The sequence below is a fragment of the Natator depressus genome, chromosome 3 (assembly GCF_965152275.1).
Source record: "Natator depressus isolate rNatDep1 chromosome 3, rNatDep2.hap1, whole genome shotgun sequence".
Lineage (NCBI taxonomy): Eukaryota > Metazoa > Chordata > Testudines > Cheloniidae > Natator > Natator depressus.
In genome coordinates this window covers 3,977,216-3,998,242 of record NC_134236.1, presented here as the reverse complement: position 1 = coordinate 3,998,242, position 21,027 = coordinate 3,977,216, and the positions used below count along the sequence as shown (strand labels likewise).

The 21,027-nt window shown below is 50.8% G+C and overlaps 1 protein-coding gene across 1 annotated transcript; it reads left to right on the top strand.

Annotated features, from left to right (window-relative positions):
* The first annotated feature begins 11,671 nt into the window (after positions 1–11,671).
* On the top strand, positions 11,672–20,615 carry CIB4 (calcium and integrin binding family member 4). The gene is made up of 5 exons (XM_074946748.1): positions 11,672–11,803; positions 12,010–12,150; positions 15,898–16,007; positions 16,232–16,320; positions 20,311–20,615. Exons 2-5 carry the CDS (start codon positions 12,048–12,050, stop codon positions 20,330–20,332), a joined length of 324 nt encoding a protein of 107 aa, XP_074802849.1. The 5' UTR covers positions 11,672–11,803; positions 12,010–12,047; the 3' UTR covers positions 20,333–20,615.
* Positions 20,616–21,027: the final 412 nt, after the last annotated feature.

Below are 21,027 nucleotides of genomic sequence, written 5' to 3'. Positions count from 1 at the left end.
CATGCTATGTAGCCATGGGTGGTAAGAATTGAGGGATAGTTGGGCCTGTTCTACCCTTTATGCCCTGAAGTTGGTGGAGGAGGAGGGGTAGGGTGATGTGAGGACATCTAGGCCACAGGCCTGGCCCCAGCAGACCAAAAAAATCTGCTCTCAGAAGCATGGGACACATGTGCACCAAGGATGGAATCCAGGTGGACAACACATCTCAAAGAACCAGAGTTACGGTCAAGCAAGTAACCATTCTTTGCCTAACTCAGAAATCACCGAGTCTGCCGCTCTGTGCCCAAGAGGCTCCATCTCTTTGCATCCTCTCAGAGTCACGCTTACATTTCCTTCTCCAGGCTTTTTCCTCCAACACACACACACACACACACACACACACACACACGGTCTCACACACACACACACACACACACACACACACGGTCACACACACAAGGTCACACAAGCCTGCCTCCAACGCCTATGTCTGCAACCAGGGAAACCCCTCAGTCCAGGCAGCTTGGCATCTCAGATTGTTTGTTTGCAGCTGGTTTTACAGCTACTTAGAAAGAGGCATAATTGATCCTTCTGGCAAACACACATTAGCTTTAACAAGGTCTGTGATTGTCTTTGGATCCAAGCCCTCACACCCATAGCAGCTATTAGCACCTTTCAGCATAACAACATATGGAACAACATTGCTCCTAATACAGAACCGTCCAGCCCCCTGCTGCTAACCTTTGGCCGTGAGGAAAATCCACCATTTATTTCCTGTTTCAGAGTAGCAGCCGTGTTAGTCTGTATTTGCAAAAAGAACAGGAGGACTTGTGGCACCTTAGAGACTAACCAATTTATTTGAGCATAAGCTTTCGTGAGCTACAGCTCACTTTATCGGATGCATTCAGTGGAAAATACAGTGGGGAGATTTATATACACAGAGAACATGAAACAATGGGTGTTACCAGACACACTGTAACCAGAGTGATCACTTAAGGTGAGCTATTACCAGCAGGAGAGCGCGGGGGGGAGAGGGGGGGAACGACAGGGACACCTTTTGTAGTGATAATCAAGGGGGGCCATTTCCAGCAGTTGACACGAACATCTGAGGAACAGTGGGGGGTGGAATAAACAAGGGGAAATAGTTTTACTTTGTGTAATGACCCATCCACTCCCAGTCTCTATTCAAGCCTAAGTTAATTGTATCTAGTTTGCAAATTAATTCCAATTCAGCAGTCTCTCGTTGGAGTCTATTTTTGATGTTTTTTTGTTGAAGAATTGCAACTTTTAGGTCTCTAATCGAGTGACCAGAGAGATTGAAGTGTTCTCCGACTGGTTTATGAATGTTATAATTCTTGACGTCTGATTTGTGTCCATTTATTCTTTTACGTAGAGACTGTCCAGTTTGACCAATGTACATGGCAGAGGGGCATTGCTGGCACATGATGGCATATATCACATTGGTAGATGTGCAGGTGAACAAGCCTCTGATAGTGTGGCTGATGTGATTAGGCCCTGTCATGGTGTCCACCTAATAGATATGTGGGCACAGTTGGCAACGGGCTTTGTTGCAAGGATAGGTTCCTGGGTTAGTGGTTCTGTTGTGTGGTGTGTGGTTGCTGGTGAGTATTTGCTTCAGATTGGGGGGCTGTCTGTAAGCGAGGACAGATCCCAAGATCTGTGAGAGTGATGGGTAGTCCTTCAGGATAGGTTGTAGATCCCTGATGATGCGCTGGAGAGGTTTTAGTTGGGGGCTGAAGGTGACGGCTAGTGGCGTTCTGTTATTTTCTTTGTTGGGCCTGTCCTGTAGTAGATGACTTCTGGGTACTCTTCTGGCTCTGTCAATCTGTTTCTTCACTTCAGCAGGTGGGTATTGTAGTTGTAAGAATGCTTGATAGAGATCTTGTAGGTGTTTGTCTCTGCCTGTCTCTTAGCCAGTTTCTGCTCCAGGACAATACTTTGCCTCTCCTCCCAGAACCATTCCATTTTCTTACTTGCCTCTGGTGAGGGACTTTGTCAGAGACTCTCAAACCCAATATAAATCGCATCAGCCAGTTGTCCTTTATCCTCTGCTTTCACTCACAGTCTTCTAACAGATCAGGGAGGCAAGAATTTCCATTACAGCAGCCACGCTGTTGTCTCTCTTGTATCAAGTATCAGGGGGTTGCCGTGTTAGTCTGTAGCCACAAAAACAACAAGGAGTCCAGTGGCACCTAAAAGACTAACAGATTTATTTGGGCATATGCCCAAAACTGTTAATCTTTAAGATGCCACCGGACTCCTCGTCGTTCTCTTGTATCGTGATCCTTTAGGTATCTTATAGTTCTATTTCGAATTGTTTCCACCAATTTACGTGACAGCCGCCTGTCAAAGTGCATTAGGATAGGTTTCAGATGCATCCGATGAAGTGAGCTGTAGCTCATGAAAGCTTATGCTCAAATAAATTGGTTAGTCTCTAAGGTGCCACAAGTCCTCCTTTTCTTCTTTCAAAGTGCATTAGGGCACTTTTAGTGCATGACCACAGGGTCAATCTGGCCACTTCGGAGTGGCAAGACTCCGAGACCGGGTCGGCTGACTTGGGCTCCCTGGGCTCAGACTGCCAGGCTAAAAATAACAGGGCAGCCATTTGGGCTCAGGCTGGAGCCCAGACTCTGTAACCTGGTCAGCAGGGAGGGTCCCAGAGCCCGTGTTTGTTTTTCCTTAGTATGTGGAAGGCTGGTGCACACCCCAGCTGGCCACACACTAAATCTCTGTATAGACGAGTTCTAATGACCAGGATCGTCCCGCCAGACATTTCAACAACAGACAGACACTTGCAGCTTCATCACTTGCACTTCAACAGACACTTGCAGCCCTCCAGCCCTCTGCTGTAGTATCCAATGTTCTGTCTGACCAGTGCCGATAGGGCCCCCATTAGCCTAGTATGGAAGCGCCTTGCAATTTCTTAGTTATATGCAACTTCTCATTAGCATAAATTATCTGCGTATATGGCCCTCAGTGCTGTGATATCTGAGCATCTCCTCCTCATTTGTGGATTTTATTTCCCCACCCCCGCACATCTCTTTGAGGCCGGGAAGTGCTGTTCTACACATTAAACCAATGGGGACCTGTGGGGTAGGGCAGAGTTAGTGACCTGGCCAAGGTCATGCCGGGAGCCTGTAGCTCAGCCAGGAACTGAACCTGGGTTCAAGCTGTTAACACCCCCATTGTCTTCCGTTGAACATTCCACTACCACCCCCTGCAGGACTCCTGGGGGTACTGCAGCCAGCGGGAGTATCTGTTTTAGTGGAGCCATGCCGCTAGGGAGCTGGGGTGTTGATCCCCCCCCACCCTGTTAAAAGCTTGCAGCACTCCCTTTTCGGGTAAGCATTTGGATGCCGTCTTTACGGTAGAGTTCTGGGAAAGGTTCCTTGCAGGAGGAACACTGCCCTCTTCAGGACAATGGGGTGTGCTACTAAGATAGATGGAATATAGGGGCCCACAGAGTCCAAGATGCCCCAGCCGCTCTCCAGCATTCCACAGTGTTAAATAAATTTCGATATACAGTGACCTGACACCAACTGAAAATCCTTTGACCATTTTATTACAGACACAGAAACAGAAACAGTTAAAGCATTTCAAATGTAAAGTATTAAATAAGGTTTTCATGTTAACTACACCCCTTGTTCCCTTCCCCTTTAGCTGCAGAGCGCTTTTAGGAGCAAAAAACCCCTTGTGCGACAGTATCTTAGAAGATACCAAAGATAGCTAGCTGTCCTGCTTGGGGAATGTAGAAGAAGTTAGTTGAGATGCGCTGAAAGTGGTGGTGGTAAAGTTCGATCCCCTTTCCAAAGAATTAAAAGCAAGACAGCCACCTACAAAAGGGGAGAGAAAAGAACAGCAAAGACAGAAAATGCAGCTTCTGTCTCTGGCACTGAACCCCGCAACCTCACTGCTGCAAAAACACAGACACAGCCCACAGTCTTATATCAGCCACTCTGAAACCTGGCAAGCTTATACCAGCATTGGGCTGGTTAGGACATTGCTTTTAGCTGCCTCTCTGCTCACAGGCTTACAGCAGTGTTGCAAAATATGCCGGCTTGTCTGGCTAAAACAGATTAGGAACAGTCAACGTGGATTCACCAAGGGAAAGTCATGCCTGACCAACCTGATTGCCTTCTAGGATGAGATAACTGGCTCTGTGGATAGGAAAAGCGGTGGATGTGATATACCTTGACTTTAGCAAAGCTTTTGATATGGTCTTCCACAGTATTCTTGCCAGCAAATTAAAGAAGTATGGATTGGATGAATGGACTATAAAGTGGATAGAAATCTGGCTAGATCGTTGGGCTCAATGGGTAGTGATCAACGTCTCGATGTCTAGTTGGCAGCTGGTATCAAGTGGAGTGCCCCAGGGGTCTCTCCTGGGGCTGGTTTTGTTCAACATCTTTATTAATGATCTGGATGACGGGATGGACTGCACCCTCAGCAAGTTCACAGATGACACTAACTGGGGGGAGAGGTAGATATGCTGCAGGGTAGGGATAGGATACAGAGGGACCTAGACAAATCGGAGGATTGGGCCAAAAGAAATCTGATGAGGTTCAACAAGGACAAGTGCAGAGTCCTGCACTTAGGAAGGAAGAATCCCATGCACCGCTACAGGCTGGGGACCGACTGGCTAAGCAGCAGTTCTGCAGAAAAGGACCTGGGGATTACAGTGGACGAGAAGCTGGATATGAGTCAATAGTGTGCTTTATTCCCTTCTATTCAGCACTAGTGAGGCCACATCTGGAGTATTGTGTCCCAGTTTTGCCCCCCCCCCCAGATCCATCCTCTTTGGAACCCCCTTTCAGGTAGTTGAAAGCAGCTATCAAATCCCCCCAGTTTTGTTTAGTCTGCAAAAAAGAAGAATGAGGGGGGATTTGATAGCTGCTTTCAACTACCTGAAAGGGGGTTCCAAAGAGGATGGATCTAGACTGTTCTCAGTGGTAGCAGATGACAGAACAAGGAGTAATGGTCTCAAGTTGCAGTGGGGGAGGTTTAGGTTGGATATTAGGAAAATCTTTTTCACTAGCAGGGTGGTGAAGCACTGGAATGGGTTACCTAGGGAGGTGGTGGGATCTCCATCCTTAGAGGTTTTTAAGGTCAGGCTTGACAAAGCCCTGGCTGGGATGATTTAGTTGGGGCTTGGTCCTGCTTTGAGCAGGGGGTTGGACTAGATGACCTCCTGAGGTCTCTTCCAACCCTGATATTCTATGATTCTATGACAGCTATGCTGGCAAACCCTTTCCACTCCAGACAAGGTCTTGGGATCACTGCTATTTCAAATGCTGTGTTGTCCCAGCAATTGAGGAGATTCATAGAGAGCCTAGTTCTTACATACAAATGAAGGGTCTGATCCTGCAGACACTTAAAAAGGTATCTTCACTCCCATGAGTAATCCCATTGAACTCAATGGGGTTGCTCCTGTAAGTAAATGTACTTTGCATGCGTAAGCATTTGTAGGATGGAACCTGTAATTTTGCATTTTAAGTGTTCCCAATTAATATTACGTGGCTAAAGCTAAGCACTCAATAAACCAAACTTGGTTTTCAGCTCAGCTACAGACAAATGAATTGACTACAGTACCCTGGATGATGCTTTGAATGGCAGAGCCAAAGTTTATTCAAAAGAAAAACAATGAGTTAAGCAAACAGGCCTACGGTTGACACTGATGTTACCATGATACACACATCGAACGATGGAATGGTGTATCAGTGGGTGATCCACTGACAACAGCATGACCAGCCTTCTTACCCTGTAACATAACAGTACCCTCTGGATGTTAATTGGAGTGCTCCTAATTTAGCAAGGCCACTCATTTTATTCTCCTTTGTAATACTAACTCATATTAAACCAACCCATTACCATATTCACATTTCAGCCGCCTCTGTAGTGGCTCTTTACATCAGAAACTATTTAAATTAACATCTGTACCAAGGCTCTCCCCACACTGTCACTGTAGGGAGCATTTCAATAAAACATTCCACACCCTCAAACAGCTTATTACAAACCCCGCTAAAACCAGTTAGAACCAAAACATGGCCCCAGTATAAGCTGGGCCGGGTCCTTGCTAACATCAGTTTTCCCATTTTACTGTCTCCAGCTTAGCTCTAACTTTTGCTCCTCTGGATAACAAGCACAATTTCCCATACTCCTCTTTTCTTAGTCTTTCTTAGGTCAAACCCTAACATCTGCTTATTTCTTAAGAAAAAGACCGAGGGGTTACAGTGGACGAGAAGCTGGACATGAGTCAACAGTGTGCCCTTGTTGCCAAGAAGGCCAATGGCATTTTGGGATGTATAAGTAGGGGCATTTCCAGCAGGTCAACGGACGTGATTGTTCCCCTCTATTCGACATTGGTGAGGCCTCATCTGGAGTACTGTGTCCAGTTTTGGGCCCCACTCTACAAGAAGGATGTGGAAAAATTGGAAAGCGTCCAGCGGAGGGCAACAAAAATGATTAGGGGATTGGAACACATGACTTATGAGGAGAGGCTGAGGGAACTGGGATTGTTTAGTCTGCAGAAGAGAAGAATGAGGGGGGATTTGATAGCTGCTTTCAACTACCTGAAAGGGGGTTCCAAAGAGGATGGATCTAGACTGTTCTCAGTGGTAGCAGATGACAGAACGAGGTGTAATGGTCTCAAGTTGCAGTGGGGGAGGTTTAGGTTGGATATTACGAAAAACTTTTTCACTAGGAGGGTGGTGAAGCACTGGAATGCGTTACCTAGGGAGGTGGTGGAATCTCCTTCCTTGGAGGTTTTTAAGGTCAGGCTTGATAAAGCCCTGGCTGGGATGATTTAGTTGGGGATTGGTCCTGCTTTGAGCAGGGGGTTGGACTAGATGACCTCCTGAGGTCCCTTCCAACCCTGGTATTCTATGATTCTATGAACCTAACACATTTTATAGGCTCCAAACCCCAACTGCTTTTGTGTGTGTGTGTTAGGATTGCCAAGTGTCTGGTTTTTGACTGGAACGCCAGGTCGGAAAGGGACCCTGGTGGCTCCAGTCAGCACCGGTGACCGGGCCATTAAATGTCCAATTGGCGGCACAGTGGGGCTAAGGCAGGCTCCCTGCCTTCCCTGGCTCTGCGCACCTCCTGGAAGCAGCGACATGTCCCTGCAGCCCCTAGCTCAGGGGCAGCCAGAAAGGCTCCATGCAGTGCTCCTGCCCCGCGCACCAGCTCCACAGCTCCCATTGGCTGGGAACAGTGGCCAATGGGAGCTGTTGGGGCGGCGCCTTTGGGCCAGAGCAGTGTGCGGATCCTCCCTGGTCCATAGGGGCTGCAGGGACACGTCACCACTTCTGGGAGCCACCTCAGGTAAGCATTGCTTGGAGCCCGCCCCACACTCGGAGCCCGCCCCACACCCTGAACCTCCTCCCCCAGCCCTGAGCCCCCTCCCACGCTCCAACGCCCTCACAGAGCCCACGCCCCGCACCTCCTCCCATATCGCAACCCTCTGCCCAGCCTGGAGCCCCCTCCCACACTCCAAACCCCTCGGCTCCACCCCCCAGCCCTGAGCCCCCTCCTGCACCCCTGCCCCAGCCTGGTGAAAATGAGTGCGTGAGCAAGGGTGGGGGAGAGCGAGCGATGGAGGGAGGAGGGATGAAGTGAGCGGGGGCGGGGCCTCGGCGAAGGGGTGCGGCAGGAGCGGGGCCTCAGGCAGGGGGGCGGGGCAAGGGTGTTCGGTTGTCTGCAGTCAGAAAGTTGGCAACCCTAGTTGTGTGTGTATATGAGAGAGAGACCCTCTTGCAGGAAACATTTTTACTCTCTTTGACATGCTAGTTTTGTAACTTGACCTACTCCTGCTACTTGGGGCTGAAGTATTTGCTGTGACCACCTTGCTAGCCCCCAAAAAAGAACAGGGGGACTTGTGGCACCTTAGAGACTAACACATGTATTTGAACATAAGCTTTCGTGGGCTACAGCTCACTGTGGGTCGAACACGTTCTCTCCATTTTTGTGAGCACTTGTATCTGGACAGCAGGTGGAAGAAAACCATCACCCTATTTTTACTGTTGCTTAAAAAGGGAAAGAAATGTTTATCGCTGTCAGCCATACGTGCGTTTCTACTTATGTTGGTCTGGAAAAGGAAGTCCCGCCCCCCACTAGATGGCAGTAGAGCATCACTTGTCGTTTGCCTTTCCTCGTTTTGCTCTACAAGAACCGGTGTACCTTGCACTGCTGCGGTGCTGCCTCAGTCGACCAGGCTCCCCACGCACATGAGATGTGGCTGAGAAATCATGAGTTTTTAATTTGGCAACACTGGAGGAAGCCCGGTCACGGTCCCAGGGCCCCAGAGTGCTGAGTGCGGCTCAGACACAGAACAAATGGTCCCCTCATCCTTTTACAGCTCTCCTCTGTGTAAGAACCCTGCTGGGGGAGGGGTAGCTCGGTGGTTTGAGCATTGGCCTGCTAAACCCAGGGTTGTGAGTTCAATCCTTGAGGGGGCCATTTAGGGATCTGGGGCAACTATGGGGGTTTGGTCCTGCTTTGAGCAGGGGGTTGGACTAGATGACCTCCTGAGGTCCCTTCCAACCCTGATATTCTATGATTCTATGAACCACAGCAGATCAGGGTTGGAAGGGACCTCAGGCGGTCATTTAGTCCAACCCCCTGCTCAAAGCAGGACCAAGCCCCAACTAAATCATCCCAGCCAGGGCTTTGTCAAGCCTGACCTTAAAAACCTCTAAGGAAGGAGATTCCACCGCCTCCCTAGGGAACCCATTCCAGTGCTTCACCACCCTCCTAGTGAAATAGTGTTTCCAAATATCCAACCTAGACCTCCCCCACTGCAACCTGAGACTGTTGCTCCTGTCTTCGTTGACGCTATGTAACGTACTCCATCATCTGAGCCGGACGGGCTCCCAGAGTTTCATCATTCTAAAGGGGATTTGCATAAAGCTTTTCAAAGGGGTTGTGGGGGAACTATGTAAGATTTAAAAGAACAGTCACAGGTATTGCGACGCACCCAGGAATCTGGTTGATTAGCAACAACTTTATGTAACCTACACGTTGTGACAAAGTTCCTGCTCTACCTTGGTGGGTCTTGCGCTTATCAGCGGATTTGCTCGCCTTGGAGCTTCACGGCAGCCCTCAGCTTGGCTGTTTTTCTGAACCCACAGTCCAGGTCAACTCCTCCTGTGTCTGACCAGGAGTTGGGAGGTTTGGGGGGAACCCGGGCCTGTCCTCTACTCCGGGTTCCAGCCCAGGGCCCTGTGGAATGCAGCTGTCTAGAGTGCCTCCTGGAACAGCTGGGCGACAGCTACAACTCCCTGGGCTACTTCCCCATGGCCTCCTCCCAACACCTTCTTTATCCTCACCACAGGACCTTCCTCCTGGTGCCTGATAATGCTTGTACACCTCAGTCCTCCAACAGTCCGCGTTCTCACTCTCAGCTCCTCGCGCCTCTTGCTCCCAGCTCCTCACACGCACATCACAAACTGAAGTGAGCTCCTTTTTAAAACCCAGGTGCCCTGATTAGCCTGCCTTAATTGATTCTAGCAGCTTCTTGATTGGCTGCAGGTGTTCTAATCAGCCTGTCTTGATTGTCTCCAGAAGGTTCCTGATTGTTTTGGAACCTTCCCTGTTACCTTACCCAGGGAAAAGGGACCTACTTAGCCTGGGGCTAATATATCTGCCTCCTATTACTCTCCTGTAGCCATCTGGCCCGACCCTGTCACAACATCTGAATGGTACAACAGATGCTATTCTCTGTTCCTGCCAGTAGATAGCACTCTCTATATAGATGAACCATATACACTGAGGCCTGGTCTACACTGGGCGGGGGGAGGGGGAAATCGATCAAAGTTATGCAACTTCAGCTATGTGAATAACATAGCTGAAGCGGACGTACTTAGATCTACTCACCGTGGTGTCTTCACTGCAGTGGGTCAACTGCTGATGCTCCCCCGTCAACTCCGCCTGCATCTCTTGCCCTGGTGGAGTACCGGAGTCGACGGGAGAGCGCTCGGCGGTCGATTTATCACGTCTAGACTAGATGCGATAAATCAACCCCCACTGGATCAATCGCTGCCGGTCGATCCTGCGGGTCATGCAGCCAAGCCCTGAGACAACATTTTGTAATGGGAGGTGTGGGGGCAGGGAGAGGATGAGGATTACAGTGGTGGGAATAGATGGTTACTTGCTTATGGAAATAACGTCATGGGTTTGCGACCTTTAAATTCCTGTGTTTGTACAAGCGGCGGGTATGGATGTATATATCCCTTACCTGCGTAGGTCTCTGGGCCATCACCAGACAAATAATACGTGGTTATAAAGGATGATTTACAAATAGTTTATTTTAAAGTATACTTATCTGTAGTGCTGCTCACCCAGAAAATGAGCACCTAATCAGGGGCCAGCTGCGAAAATGCTGGTTTCAATGGCTTGCCCAGCATCACACAGGGCCTCTGTGCCAGAGACAGGGCCTGAATCTAGTTTTCCAGCAGGGCATTCAACTGTCTTACCATGAGACCCTCTTTTTTTTCTTCCCGCAATTCCCGCCTCATTCGCTGCTTATCTGCCACTTTTTTGCAGCGAGAGTCAGGGAGCCTACAAACAGCAGCCTCCTTCAGTACACAGCCCTGATCTCATTCATCCGGCCTGTGCATGGAATGGGGCAGGGGTCCTGTGGGGGAAAAATGGTATGTGGTCATATACTCAAAGAGTATAGCATAATGCCCACGGGGGCAGAGTTAAGGTTATACAATCCACATGCTTTATACTGCGGCATTTGGTACTCTGGGTCATGGGAGGAGCCAGGGATGCTCGGGCAATATTTTATAGGCTGATCCCAATCCCTGGAGCACTTTGGACACAGGCTACAGATTTGTGTTTCACCAGCAACTGAGAGGCCCAGTCCCCTACTGCCCCAAGGGCTGGAAGCTGCTAGCTGGGGAGCTCCCCAGAGGGGTTGTTCGCTGCCAGGGTCCAAAGTGTTTGCCAGGAGTGAGGGACGCTGCCATTTCTCCAGCTCTGAAGAGTCCAGGTGACGCACGATCACACTACTCCGGTCACACTGCAAAGAAGATCCGCGTTTTGACGTGTGAGCTGACGTACAGAAACTGTTATGTGGAAACCTTAGATGTGAATGTTTGAGACAGAAGGGGGAGAATCGGTACAAGAAACACCAGTAGACGTACTGCACGAAAGCTTTTGTCTACATATTCCAAACAATATTTCATATTGTTTACAAGATGTTTTGTGAGCATTTACTAAGAAAGTGGCTGCTGCTTCTCCATGAAGTGACTGGGAACTATGACCCTCCGTTGCTCATGGTTTTACATACAGTAGCTCTGAAGTTTAACGCTGTGCAATGCCTTCTGACAAGACGGCAAGCTGGCCTCTGCTTCAGCCAAGCGTTAAGCTCTGAAGAAAACAGAACCTACTATGGCCACACGATAGAGACTGATGAATCATCTCTGAGAGAAGATCAGAGCGAAATGGGTCTGTACGTGTGTGTGATAAAGTGTGTTATGTTGAAACGATGCCCTGAGATATATGTAAGACGGCAAAGTGTTGCTGTCAGTGTGAGTGACACCAGGAGATTTACAATCTAATAGCTTTTCTTTAAGAGATAGCCAGAAGTATTCCGCAGACCATTTACGGTGCTGGGTGTGTGTTAATTGGTTACTCAGAAATTGTGTCTCTCCCTTTGAAGCTGACAGGGAACTAGACTCACCTACGTGAGGTTAAACTGTGTGTAATACTTTCTGAAAAGTCATGGAAAGACAGACTCCGGCCTGTGATTCAGCAAAGGGTCAAGCTGAGGTGCAGACAAAAAAACGGGAGCATAAAGGTACCCAAAATACTCTCTCGGTACCACCTAGTCCATTACAGTTGTCCAGGTAGCCTTAATTCGGCATTTCCTACATGTCAAGAATTCTTTTAAAAGAGGGTTTGGCGGGGACAGGGGATTGTCTGCAGTATATTATATATTTATATATATATATATATATATATAAGCAGGGTATATTTAAACAAATCCCGCTTCTTTTCACGCAGGTGAATCCCTTTAGGGACAGAATTTGCGAGTGTTCTCCATGGATGGCACCTTTACATTCGAGGATGTCTTAGGCATGGCCTCTGTCTTCAGCGACAAAGCTAGTCCCCGTCTAAAAATAGAATATGCCTTTTGCATTTACGGTAAGAGGTCCCACTCCACCAGTAGCAAGATTTAACAAGCCAACAAAGCGCCAAGCCGTCCCCCGGGGTGCGTGGCGAGATCGTGCAGGGTTTCATCTGGGCTCCTGGGACACAGGGTTTCACTGCGCTGGTGTTGTGACAGATGAGTTAGCTTTTGACGTGTGCGTTTTAATAACCCATGCACTTAAAGCCTGCAGCAGCTACTCGTTTATGCATTGGAACAAATAGGCCAAGATTTTAAAACGTAACGAGTGATTTCGGGTGCCTGACGTGCGCCTGCTCCCAGGGGTCAGGTTTTCAGTCAGTGCTGAGCAGCCCTTTGAAATGCAAGCAGCACCTCCCCACTCCCTGCCCTTCACGTGAGGCAGGCTTGTCTGTGCCCGCTGTGGATGTGCTCCCTGCCAACAGCCTCTGGCAGCGCAAATGGTGCCCTCCAGGTCTCGATAGTGACAGACACTCACCAACCCCCGAGGTCTCAGAGCGTCTCTGGACACTCACAGAACTGCCAGGCCTGCTGTTCCCAACGGAGCAGGGCACACCGGCCTGTAAGGTCCAACTCAGGATCAGCACTTTGCTGCGCACCCACAGCACTGAGGTAGATTTATAGTGTAAAGAAAAACAGGCTTACTATCAAAGACTGGAGAGCCCAGGGATAGTGAACGAGGATATAGGAAACAAATGGCTACCTGTGAAACAAAATCAGACCATGCTTTCTAGACACCAGACTTAACTAACAAGTCATGCTCTTGTCTAAAGAAGCTTATCTCACCCAAAGGTCTCGCCGCATCTGGCTGAGATCCTTTCTCATGAAGCAAAATCGCTGTCCTTGTTTCCCCTCAGTGAAGGGTGCCTGGGCCTCCCCTTTGCCCCTCTCCCCCCCCCGCCCCCCAATATACTCAAGCAAACCTCAAGATCAGGTTCTCTTCCCCAGCCGGGTTTCTCTTCCTGTTAATTCCTTTCTGGACTTCTTTCTTACACTCCCTCATTTGCATTCAGTCCACACTGCTTATAGGGGACCCCTTGGGAACGAGACAATACTCAGTTTACATGAAAACAGATAGCGGGGAAGGCAGACGCTGCCTCTTTCATCACCTCTTTGTCACCTTGGCTGTTGCCTAATACCTCGATGCAGACTTGAAGGACGTATTTTCACCCTATGTACATAACTCCTTAGATAGGATCTGTACACACATTGCACAGTGATATCAATGGCCGGTGTGACGCCAGCTTCCATTTGAGGCCTTACATGACGCTCTTTGGTGCACCTTACCGTACACCCAGAATTAGGAGATTCCTACAACCCCTCTGCACCCCTTGGACAGGTGGCATTAAGAGGTTCTTGGGGCACACTGGCATCTTCAGTTGGGTATGTAAGCATGCAGGCACACAGAATTACCTGTCACTTTGGAAAATCTTGGCCTAAATTATTATTTATTATCTGTATTATTGTCATCACCACCATATCTACTCACCTTGCACTTATTCATAGATCTTGCTTTCTCCTGTGAAGTAGGGAAGGACTGTGATCACCACCTCACAGGTGGGGAGCTCATGCACTGGGTAGATGACGGCCCAGATTTTTAAAGGCATCTAGGAGTTGCTATGCTCCGCGTTGCAATGCCTAATACAGGGGTCGGCAACCTTTCAGAAGTGGTGTGTCGAGTCTTCTGAGGGGGCCGCACTGCCACCACACGCATGCCACTGATGGCTCTGCAGAGTTGGACTTGTGCTGACCAGGAGCACATTTTCCTGTTTTCCGTTTCCAAGGGGCAGCAGTTACGAGAGGAAGGGTGGCTACCTGCCTGCACGTTCCCTCTTCAGTAGGGCTATTTCTACCCCCTCTTTGGGCCCCATGCCCGCAATTCCTCTACCTCGGACTCCTCCTAAAATGGTCCCCACCTGGAGCAATTCCACAGGCGGGGAGGGATGAGTCCTGCCTTCACTCATGAATTTGCTCAGGGCCCCATCACTTCAGCCAAGCGCTGAGCTCCTAGTCATGGTGGGCCCAGGGTAGGTACCACAAAGGGAGGAGGTAGGGATCATAATGAAAGGAACAATCTTTAAACTGTAAGTAGGACTGGTCAGGAAACAGGAGACCTTTTTCCCCACAGAAATTTTGATTTTTTTGGTGAAAAATTTGAAGACCAAATTATTTCAGTTCTGAAATGTTGCCGTGATGCCTTGTGGGAGCTGTACTTGAGGGCCTCATGCTCCCTTTCTTCTCTATAGGCCAGGCTCCCTGGTTAGACTACAATTCCCATGATGCACCACAGTCTCTTCTCTTGGCGAGGGGACATGTTGTATCATGGGAGATGTATTCTGGCAGAGGAGCTCAGCCCATGGAGGAGAATGGGGTCACGGAGCACCTGAATTGCAACTCCCATGAGGCACTGCAGCAGTATATCCAAATAGTGATCAATGGCTCCATGTCTAATTGGCAGCCGGTATCAAGTGGAGTGCCCCAAGGGTCGGTCCTGGGGCCGGTTTTGTTCGATATCTTCATAAATGATCTGGAGGATGGCGTGGATTGCACCCTCAGCAAGTTTGCAGATGACACTAAACTGGGAGGAGAGGTAGATACGCTGGAGGGTAGGGATAGGATACAGAGGGACCTAGACAAATTGGAGGATTGGGCCAAAAGAAATCTGATGAGGTTCAACAAGGACAAGTGCAGAGTCCTGCACTTAGGATGGAAGAATCCCATGCACCGCTACAGACTAGGGACCGAAGGGCTCAGCAGCAGTTCTGCAGAAAAGGACCTAGGGGTTACAGCGGATGAGAAGCTGGATATGAGTCAACAGTGTGCCCTTGTTGCCAAGAAGGCCAATGGCATTTTGGGGTGTATATGTAGGGGCATTGCCAGCAGATCAGGGGACGTGATCGTCCCCCTCTATTCGACACTGGTGAGGCCTCATCTGGAGTACTGTGTCCAGTTTTGGGCCCCACACTACAAGAAGGATGTGGAAAAATTGGAAAGAGTCCAGCGGAGGGCAACAAAAATGATTAGGGGACTGGAACACATGACTTATGAGGAGAGGCTGAAGGAACTGGGGATGTTTAGTCTACGGAAGAGAAGAATGAGGGGGGATTTGATAGCTGCTTTCAACTACCTGAAAGGGGGTTCCAAAGAGGATGGATCTAGACTGTTCTCAGTGGTAGCAGATGACAGAACAAGGAGTAATGGTCTCAAGTTGCAGTGGGGGAGATTTAGGTTGGATATTAGGAAAAACTTTTTCACTAGGAGGGTGGTGAAACACTGGAATGGGTTACCTAGGGAGGTGGTGGAATCTCCTTCCTTAGAAGTTTTTAAGGTCAGGCTTGACAAAGCCCTAGCTGGGATGATTTAATTGGGGATTGGTCCTGCTTTGAGCAGGGGGTTGGACTAGATGACCTCCTGAGGTCCCTTCCAACCCTGATATTCTATGATTCTATGAAATATTTTGATTTGGGGACATTCAGTTTTTCAATGAACATTCAAAATGTTCTGTAGACCCAAGACACTTTTCAAACACAAATGCATATAACAAGGCCCCAGTCTTCCACTGAGAAACAGTTTCCACTGAAAAATATCAACCAGTCTTCATTGTCAATTCTGTTTAGCCTCTTTGGGACAGGGAACATGGTTTGGTCCATGTTTATGCAGCGCCTAGCCCCATGGAGCTCAGGCCTCCTGCAGTCACAAATTGTAACAAAACCCCAGGTCCAATTAGTCTCCTCGTTGCATTTTCAAATGGCTCTTGCCAACAGATTTCAATGAGAACGGCTTTATCGACGAGGAAGACCTGCAGAGCATCATCCAGCGACTGTTAAACAGCGACGACCTAACGGAGGAAGAGCTCATCACACTGACAAACCATGTACGTGTCCACGTTCCTGCTATATGGTTTGTTCACATGGTATCCTCTGTGGCTTCACGGTGTTACCAATCACGCTGTTATCGCTCTTTCTGGGATGGATTGTTTTACCTCTAGCCTCATACCTTATAACACAACACCCGCTGGGTCAAACTGAACACAGCAGTGCTAATCCTTCTCTCCCCTCTGTGGCTTTTGTCTGTCTCTCTCCCACCCCATCCCAACAGGTGCTGGAGGAGGCCGACCGGGACAATGACAACATGCTGTCCTTTGCGGAGTTTGAGCACGCCATGTCGAAATCGCCCGATTTTTTACAGTAAGTGCGATTATTGTGACAGGTGGATGAAACAGACAAGTGGGAGGGGTGGGGGGAGGACATGGGAAAAGTAAAGGAGGTCATGATGTACAGCAGGCAGCTGGCTCCGCTTGCCTCCTGCCTAGATGCTGGGTTGCACTGTTCTCTAAGCAAGGGCTTACGTGCCATTGGAACCATTTACCAAGGGTCGGGACGGATACTCCCATCACTGGCATTTTTCAATCAAGATCGGCTGTTTATCTGAAAGCTCTGCTCTAGGAATTATGGGGGAGCAGATCTCTGGCCGGTGCTACGCAGGAGGTCAGAATAGATGATCACGGTGGTCCCTTCTGGCCTACAAAAGTGATGCCCGATCTCGTGCTAGAAAAACAGGCTATTGAAATATTCTAGGTGTCATGGATCCACAGGATCAGTGCTACAATCCCAGCTTTGGAACGGTCTTTAGGAGGAGCCCCTGCAAAGTGCCAGACCCCCTGCAAAGTGCCAGACCCCCTGCAATGTGCTAGACCCCCAAGGGGTCTCACTCGTCCTTTGGTGAGCATCATGTACCCTCACCACCTCCTTAGACTGAACCTCTGGGGCTCCAGCACTCCCCTTTCACACCATGAGCTCTGTTCATCGGGTCCAACTGAGCCAGACTCCTGGTAGAGACTTGTCCGCTCTTCAGGGATTAATGCGCCCAGCATTGCAGTGACTCTCAACCAGTGTTGTCAAAATAGTCAGCTGGAATCCAGCCGAGGAAGTCCGTAGGTTATCACGGAGATCGGCAGGTTAAAGCATAGCCCAAGTCCACTCTGGCTAGCCCACAGCCCAGCCAAGCTGTAGTGAACCCCATTGTTTAAGTTCTGTCTGTCTCTCCTTCTGACCCCCTTGGTCAGTTCCCAGATGAGAGCCCCGACTCCTTCCAGCAGCCAACACTTATCCCTCCACCTCACACCTTCCCAGTCCTTTGTTCTCCAGTGGGGAAATCCCTCTCCCTTAGGGTTGTTGGGGGTCAGTGTCCTGGTGACTGGCTTGGCCATTGTCTTCTCAGAACCTCCATTGATATGAGGCCGGGTTTTTTCTCAATGCTCCATTCAGGCCCAGGCAGCTAGGCGAGATTCATACCTGGGCCTCCTGGGCCTGGTCTACACTAGAAAATTCGGTCGGTTTCACTACATCAGTCAATAGTGTGAAAAATCCACACCCCCGAGTGACGCATTTAAACTGTCGTAATCCCTGGTATAGACAGTGTTAGGTCGCCAGGAGACTTCTTCCATCAACCTGGCTACCACCTCTCGGGGGGATGGTCCGGGAGAACCCCTCCCGTTGGCATAGGCAGTGTCCTCACCGAAGCGTTACAGCAGCACCGCTGTGCCACCGGAGCATTGTAAGTGTAGACATGCCCCTAGCCTGCCCTGAGAGCAAACAGCCTCCCCTGGCCCCGCCAACTGGGTAAGAATATGAAATATAGGGAAACTGAGGCACACATAGGCATCATAAAAATATTACAGAAAATTTCCACTTTGTCACATCCGGCAAAGGGAATCTCACCATGTGGGAGCAAATAATATTCTGAAGGTCTGATCCTGACCTCTGTACAACACTGGGCCCTCTGGGTTAAGCTGCAGGGCTGATTTAAAAGCAGCAGTTCTCAAACTGTGAATCTGGACCCCAGAGTGGGTCGTGAACCCATTTTAAAGGGCTCACCGGGTCCAGCGTTAGACTTGCTGGGACCCAGGGCTGAAGCTGAAGCCCGAGCTCCACCCCCAACCAAGGCAGCGGGGCTTGGGCTGCAGCTCCCTATCCCCCCACCCAAGGCGGCAGGGCTCAGGCTGCGGCCCCCTCTCCCCTCTCCCAAGGCGGCAGGGCTCGGGCTGCGGCCCCCTCTCGCCCCACCCAAGGAGGCAGGGCTCGGGCTCTGGCCCCCTCTCCCCCCACCCAAGGCGGCAGGGCTCGGGCTGCGGCCTCCTTTCCCCCCACCCAAGGCGGCAGGGCTCAGGCTGCGGCCCCTCTCCCCACTCCCAAGGCGGCAGGGCTCGAGCTGCGGCCCCCTCTCCCCACTCCCAAGGCGGCAGGGCTTGGGCTCTGGCCCCCTCTCCCCCCACCCAAGGCAGCAGGGCTCGGGTTGCGGCCCCTTCTCGCCCCACCCAAGGAGGCAGGGCTCGGGCTCTGGCCCCCTCTCCCCCCACCCAAGGCGCAGGGCTCGAGCTGCGGCCCCCTTTCCCCCCACCCAAGGCGGCAGGGCTCAGGCTGCGGCCCCCTCTCCCCACTCCCAAGGCGGCAGGGCTCGGGCTGCGGCCCCCTCTCCCCACTCCCAAGGCGGCAGGGCTCGGGCTGTGGCCTCCTCTCCCCACTCCCAAGGCAGCAGGGCTTGGGCTCTGGCCCCCTCTCCCCCCACCCAAGGCAGCAGGGCTCGGGCTGCGGCCCCCTCTCCCCACTCCCAAGGCAGCAGGGCTTGGGCTCTGGCCCCCTCTCCCCCCACCCAAGGCAGCAGGGCTCGGGCTGCGGCCCTCTCCTGGGGTCATGTAGTAACTTTGTTGTCAGAAGGGGGTTGCGGCACAAGGAAGTTTGAGACCCCCTGATTTAAAGGCTAGAGCTGGGCAAAACAAATGCAGCCAATAGCTTCCTCCCCGAGACACGCATTTGCGAATCCATATCCAGTCCACCAAATAGTTTTGACCAAACTGAGCAACGGAAATGTTTTGGTTTGGTTTTGACATTACCAAAACATTGAGAATTTTGGGGCGGGAGTCACAGCTGAAGACGGTGCCATTACTGCTTTCCTCAGACGGGCTACCCCAGGGGTTACAGCACTCGCCTAGGAGGCAGGAAACGTGGGTTCAATTCCCCCCTCTGCCTGAGATAGAAAAGAGGTGGGAACGTGGGTCTCTGCCAACGAAGCAGAGTGCCTTGGGCTATGGGATGTTTTGATCTGGGGCTTTCCCAATTTCTCCTGCTGATGCTAGTCCACCTTGTACGAGTGGCCCAGTGACTCTTTGCTGTCATTCATAGCGGCAGGCACAGTCATTGGGCCAGGGAATGCGTGTGAGAATGAATCTACAGCTTGGTGGTTTACAATGGGGCCAGTGATGGTGCTGGGCCCACACTCAGAAGGGGGCCCAGACCATGGACCCTGTCCCCCTGCTCCAGCCTGAGAACCTGCCCCCCGCTCAGCCTCTTCCCCCCCCCCCAAGCTCTCACCCTGCTCACTCCTCTCTGCAAGTAGCAGGCAGGGCCTCTGGGGGAAGAGGCCAAGTGGGGGCAGGGCCTCAGGGTGGCGCACAGGGGGAGCAGGGGCCCAGCCCACAGTCCAGGTGCCAGGGCCCACAAAAGATTAATCTGGGCCCACTCACCAGCTCCAATGATTAACTCTTCTTTTGGATTCACTGAAAGTTTGAAAAATGTCATGCCTGCGTCCTGCCAAAATGAAACTTTTCACGATTTTTCAGAGTTGCCGGTGAACCAAAAAAACCCATTATTTGCCCAGCTCTGTTAGAGGATGGACGTATCAGTTATTAGTACGCCTGGGCCATGCTTTCCCACAACAGTGAGACAAGGGCCCAGCAAGGGCTGGTCACAAACTTGCCAGCGAAACGGTTTCTTGATGGAAAATTGGGGGTTTCGACTAGAATGAAATTTGCGGTGGTCAATTTCCGTTTCCCACAGTCAAAGAAATAAACAAACACTGTTTTCCCGGCTCTGTCCCTGCCCCGAAAGAGCTCCCACTCTATACACAGGTTTCCCACCAGAGGCGACGCATTGGGGGGCGTGTTTGTGGGCTCATATGTCCCCCCAGAGTTGCTGCTTGGCTTGTATTGAGCATGCTTACATGGACTGAGCATACTCAATAATCCTGCTGAAGTCGGCTGCCCTGAGGGTTGGCAGGCAGGGGTCATCTGTCTCCCACTGAGTCTGCAGCCCTGTTTGCGGGTGACGCGGGGGTTCGCACAGGTCCACACTGCTTGTGACCCAACAGGAAGCGTGCGACTAATCGCCATCTTTCCCCAGTTCCTTTAGGATTAATTTCTGACCCTGGGGCACCGTGCAGGACCCAAGCAGGTTAAAGGGATCACAAGGCAGCACATCGCTAAAGCCAAAACCTCTGTCAGTCCCGTGGATTGTTAGTGAGGCGTGTCCTGGATTCTGAAACAGCAAGAGAAGCAGGGGAGAGAGAGCCTGGACTACTGGACTTCAACCCTCAAAGCCCGTCCTGTACTTTGTGAAACCGAGCCCAATCTAATCATCTGGTGTTTGTTGTCCCATCTCGCAGGGATCCGCCTCTGGGAACGCGGCCGGGGGGAAGTAATTTACAGGGAAAGAAGCAGAGACATTTTTTCTTGATGTAAAATATCTCTGAGAGAGGAAGCGTGGTCCAGTGGTTAGGGTGCGAGGCTGGGACTTGGGAGACCTGCTCTACAACGGGATCTGGGCAAGTCACACCCAGGTCCTCACATCACTATTAATCCAGGGAATCTGAGTCCAGCTCTCCTCGGGTTCAGCCCAGCTTATGGGGCATGAGGCTGCCAGCCCTTGGTGGGCCAGGCCTGCCCTCTGCTCTTAGTTCCAGGCCAGGGACCCATTTGTTCACCCCTCCGCGCCCCCCCCCCCACCCGCTGCATCCCTGGGTTGTTTCCTGCTGGGGCCTTCCTCAGTCTCTTCCCGTCTGGCTCTTCTGCAGGTCCTGAGACGCAGGGGAGCCAAATGCACGAGGAGAAACAAAAGTCC

Excerpts from the sequence above, each read along its gene's own strand:
- CIB4 (XM_074946748.1), top strand. The coding sequence starts at position 12,048 with ATGGATGGCACCTTTACATTCGAGGATGTCTTAGGCATGGCCTCTGTC. Across the intron at positions 12,151-15,897 it reads ATATGCCTTTTGCATTTACG|ATTTCAATGAGAACGGCTTT; the intron begins GTAAGAGGTCCC and ends TCTTGCCAACAG. Across the intron at positions 16,008-16,231 it reads TCATCACACTGACAAACCAT|GTGCTGGAGGAGGCCGACCG; the intron begins GTACGTGTCCAC and ends CCATCCCAACAG.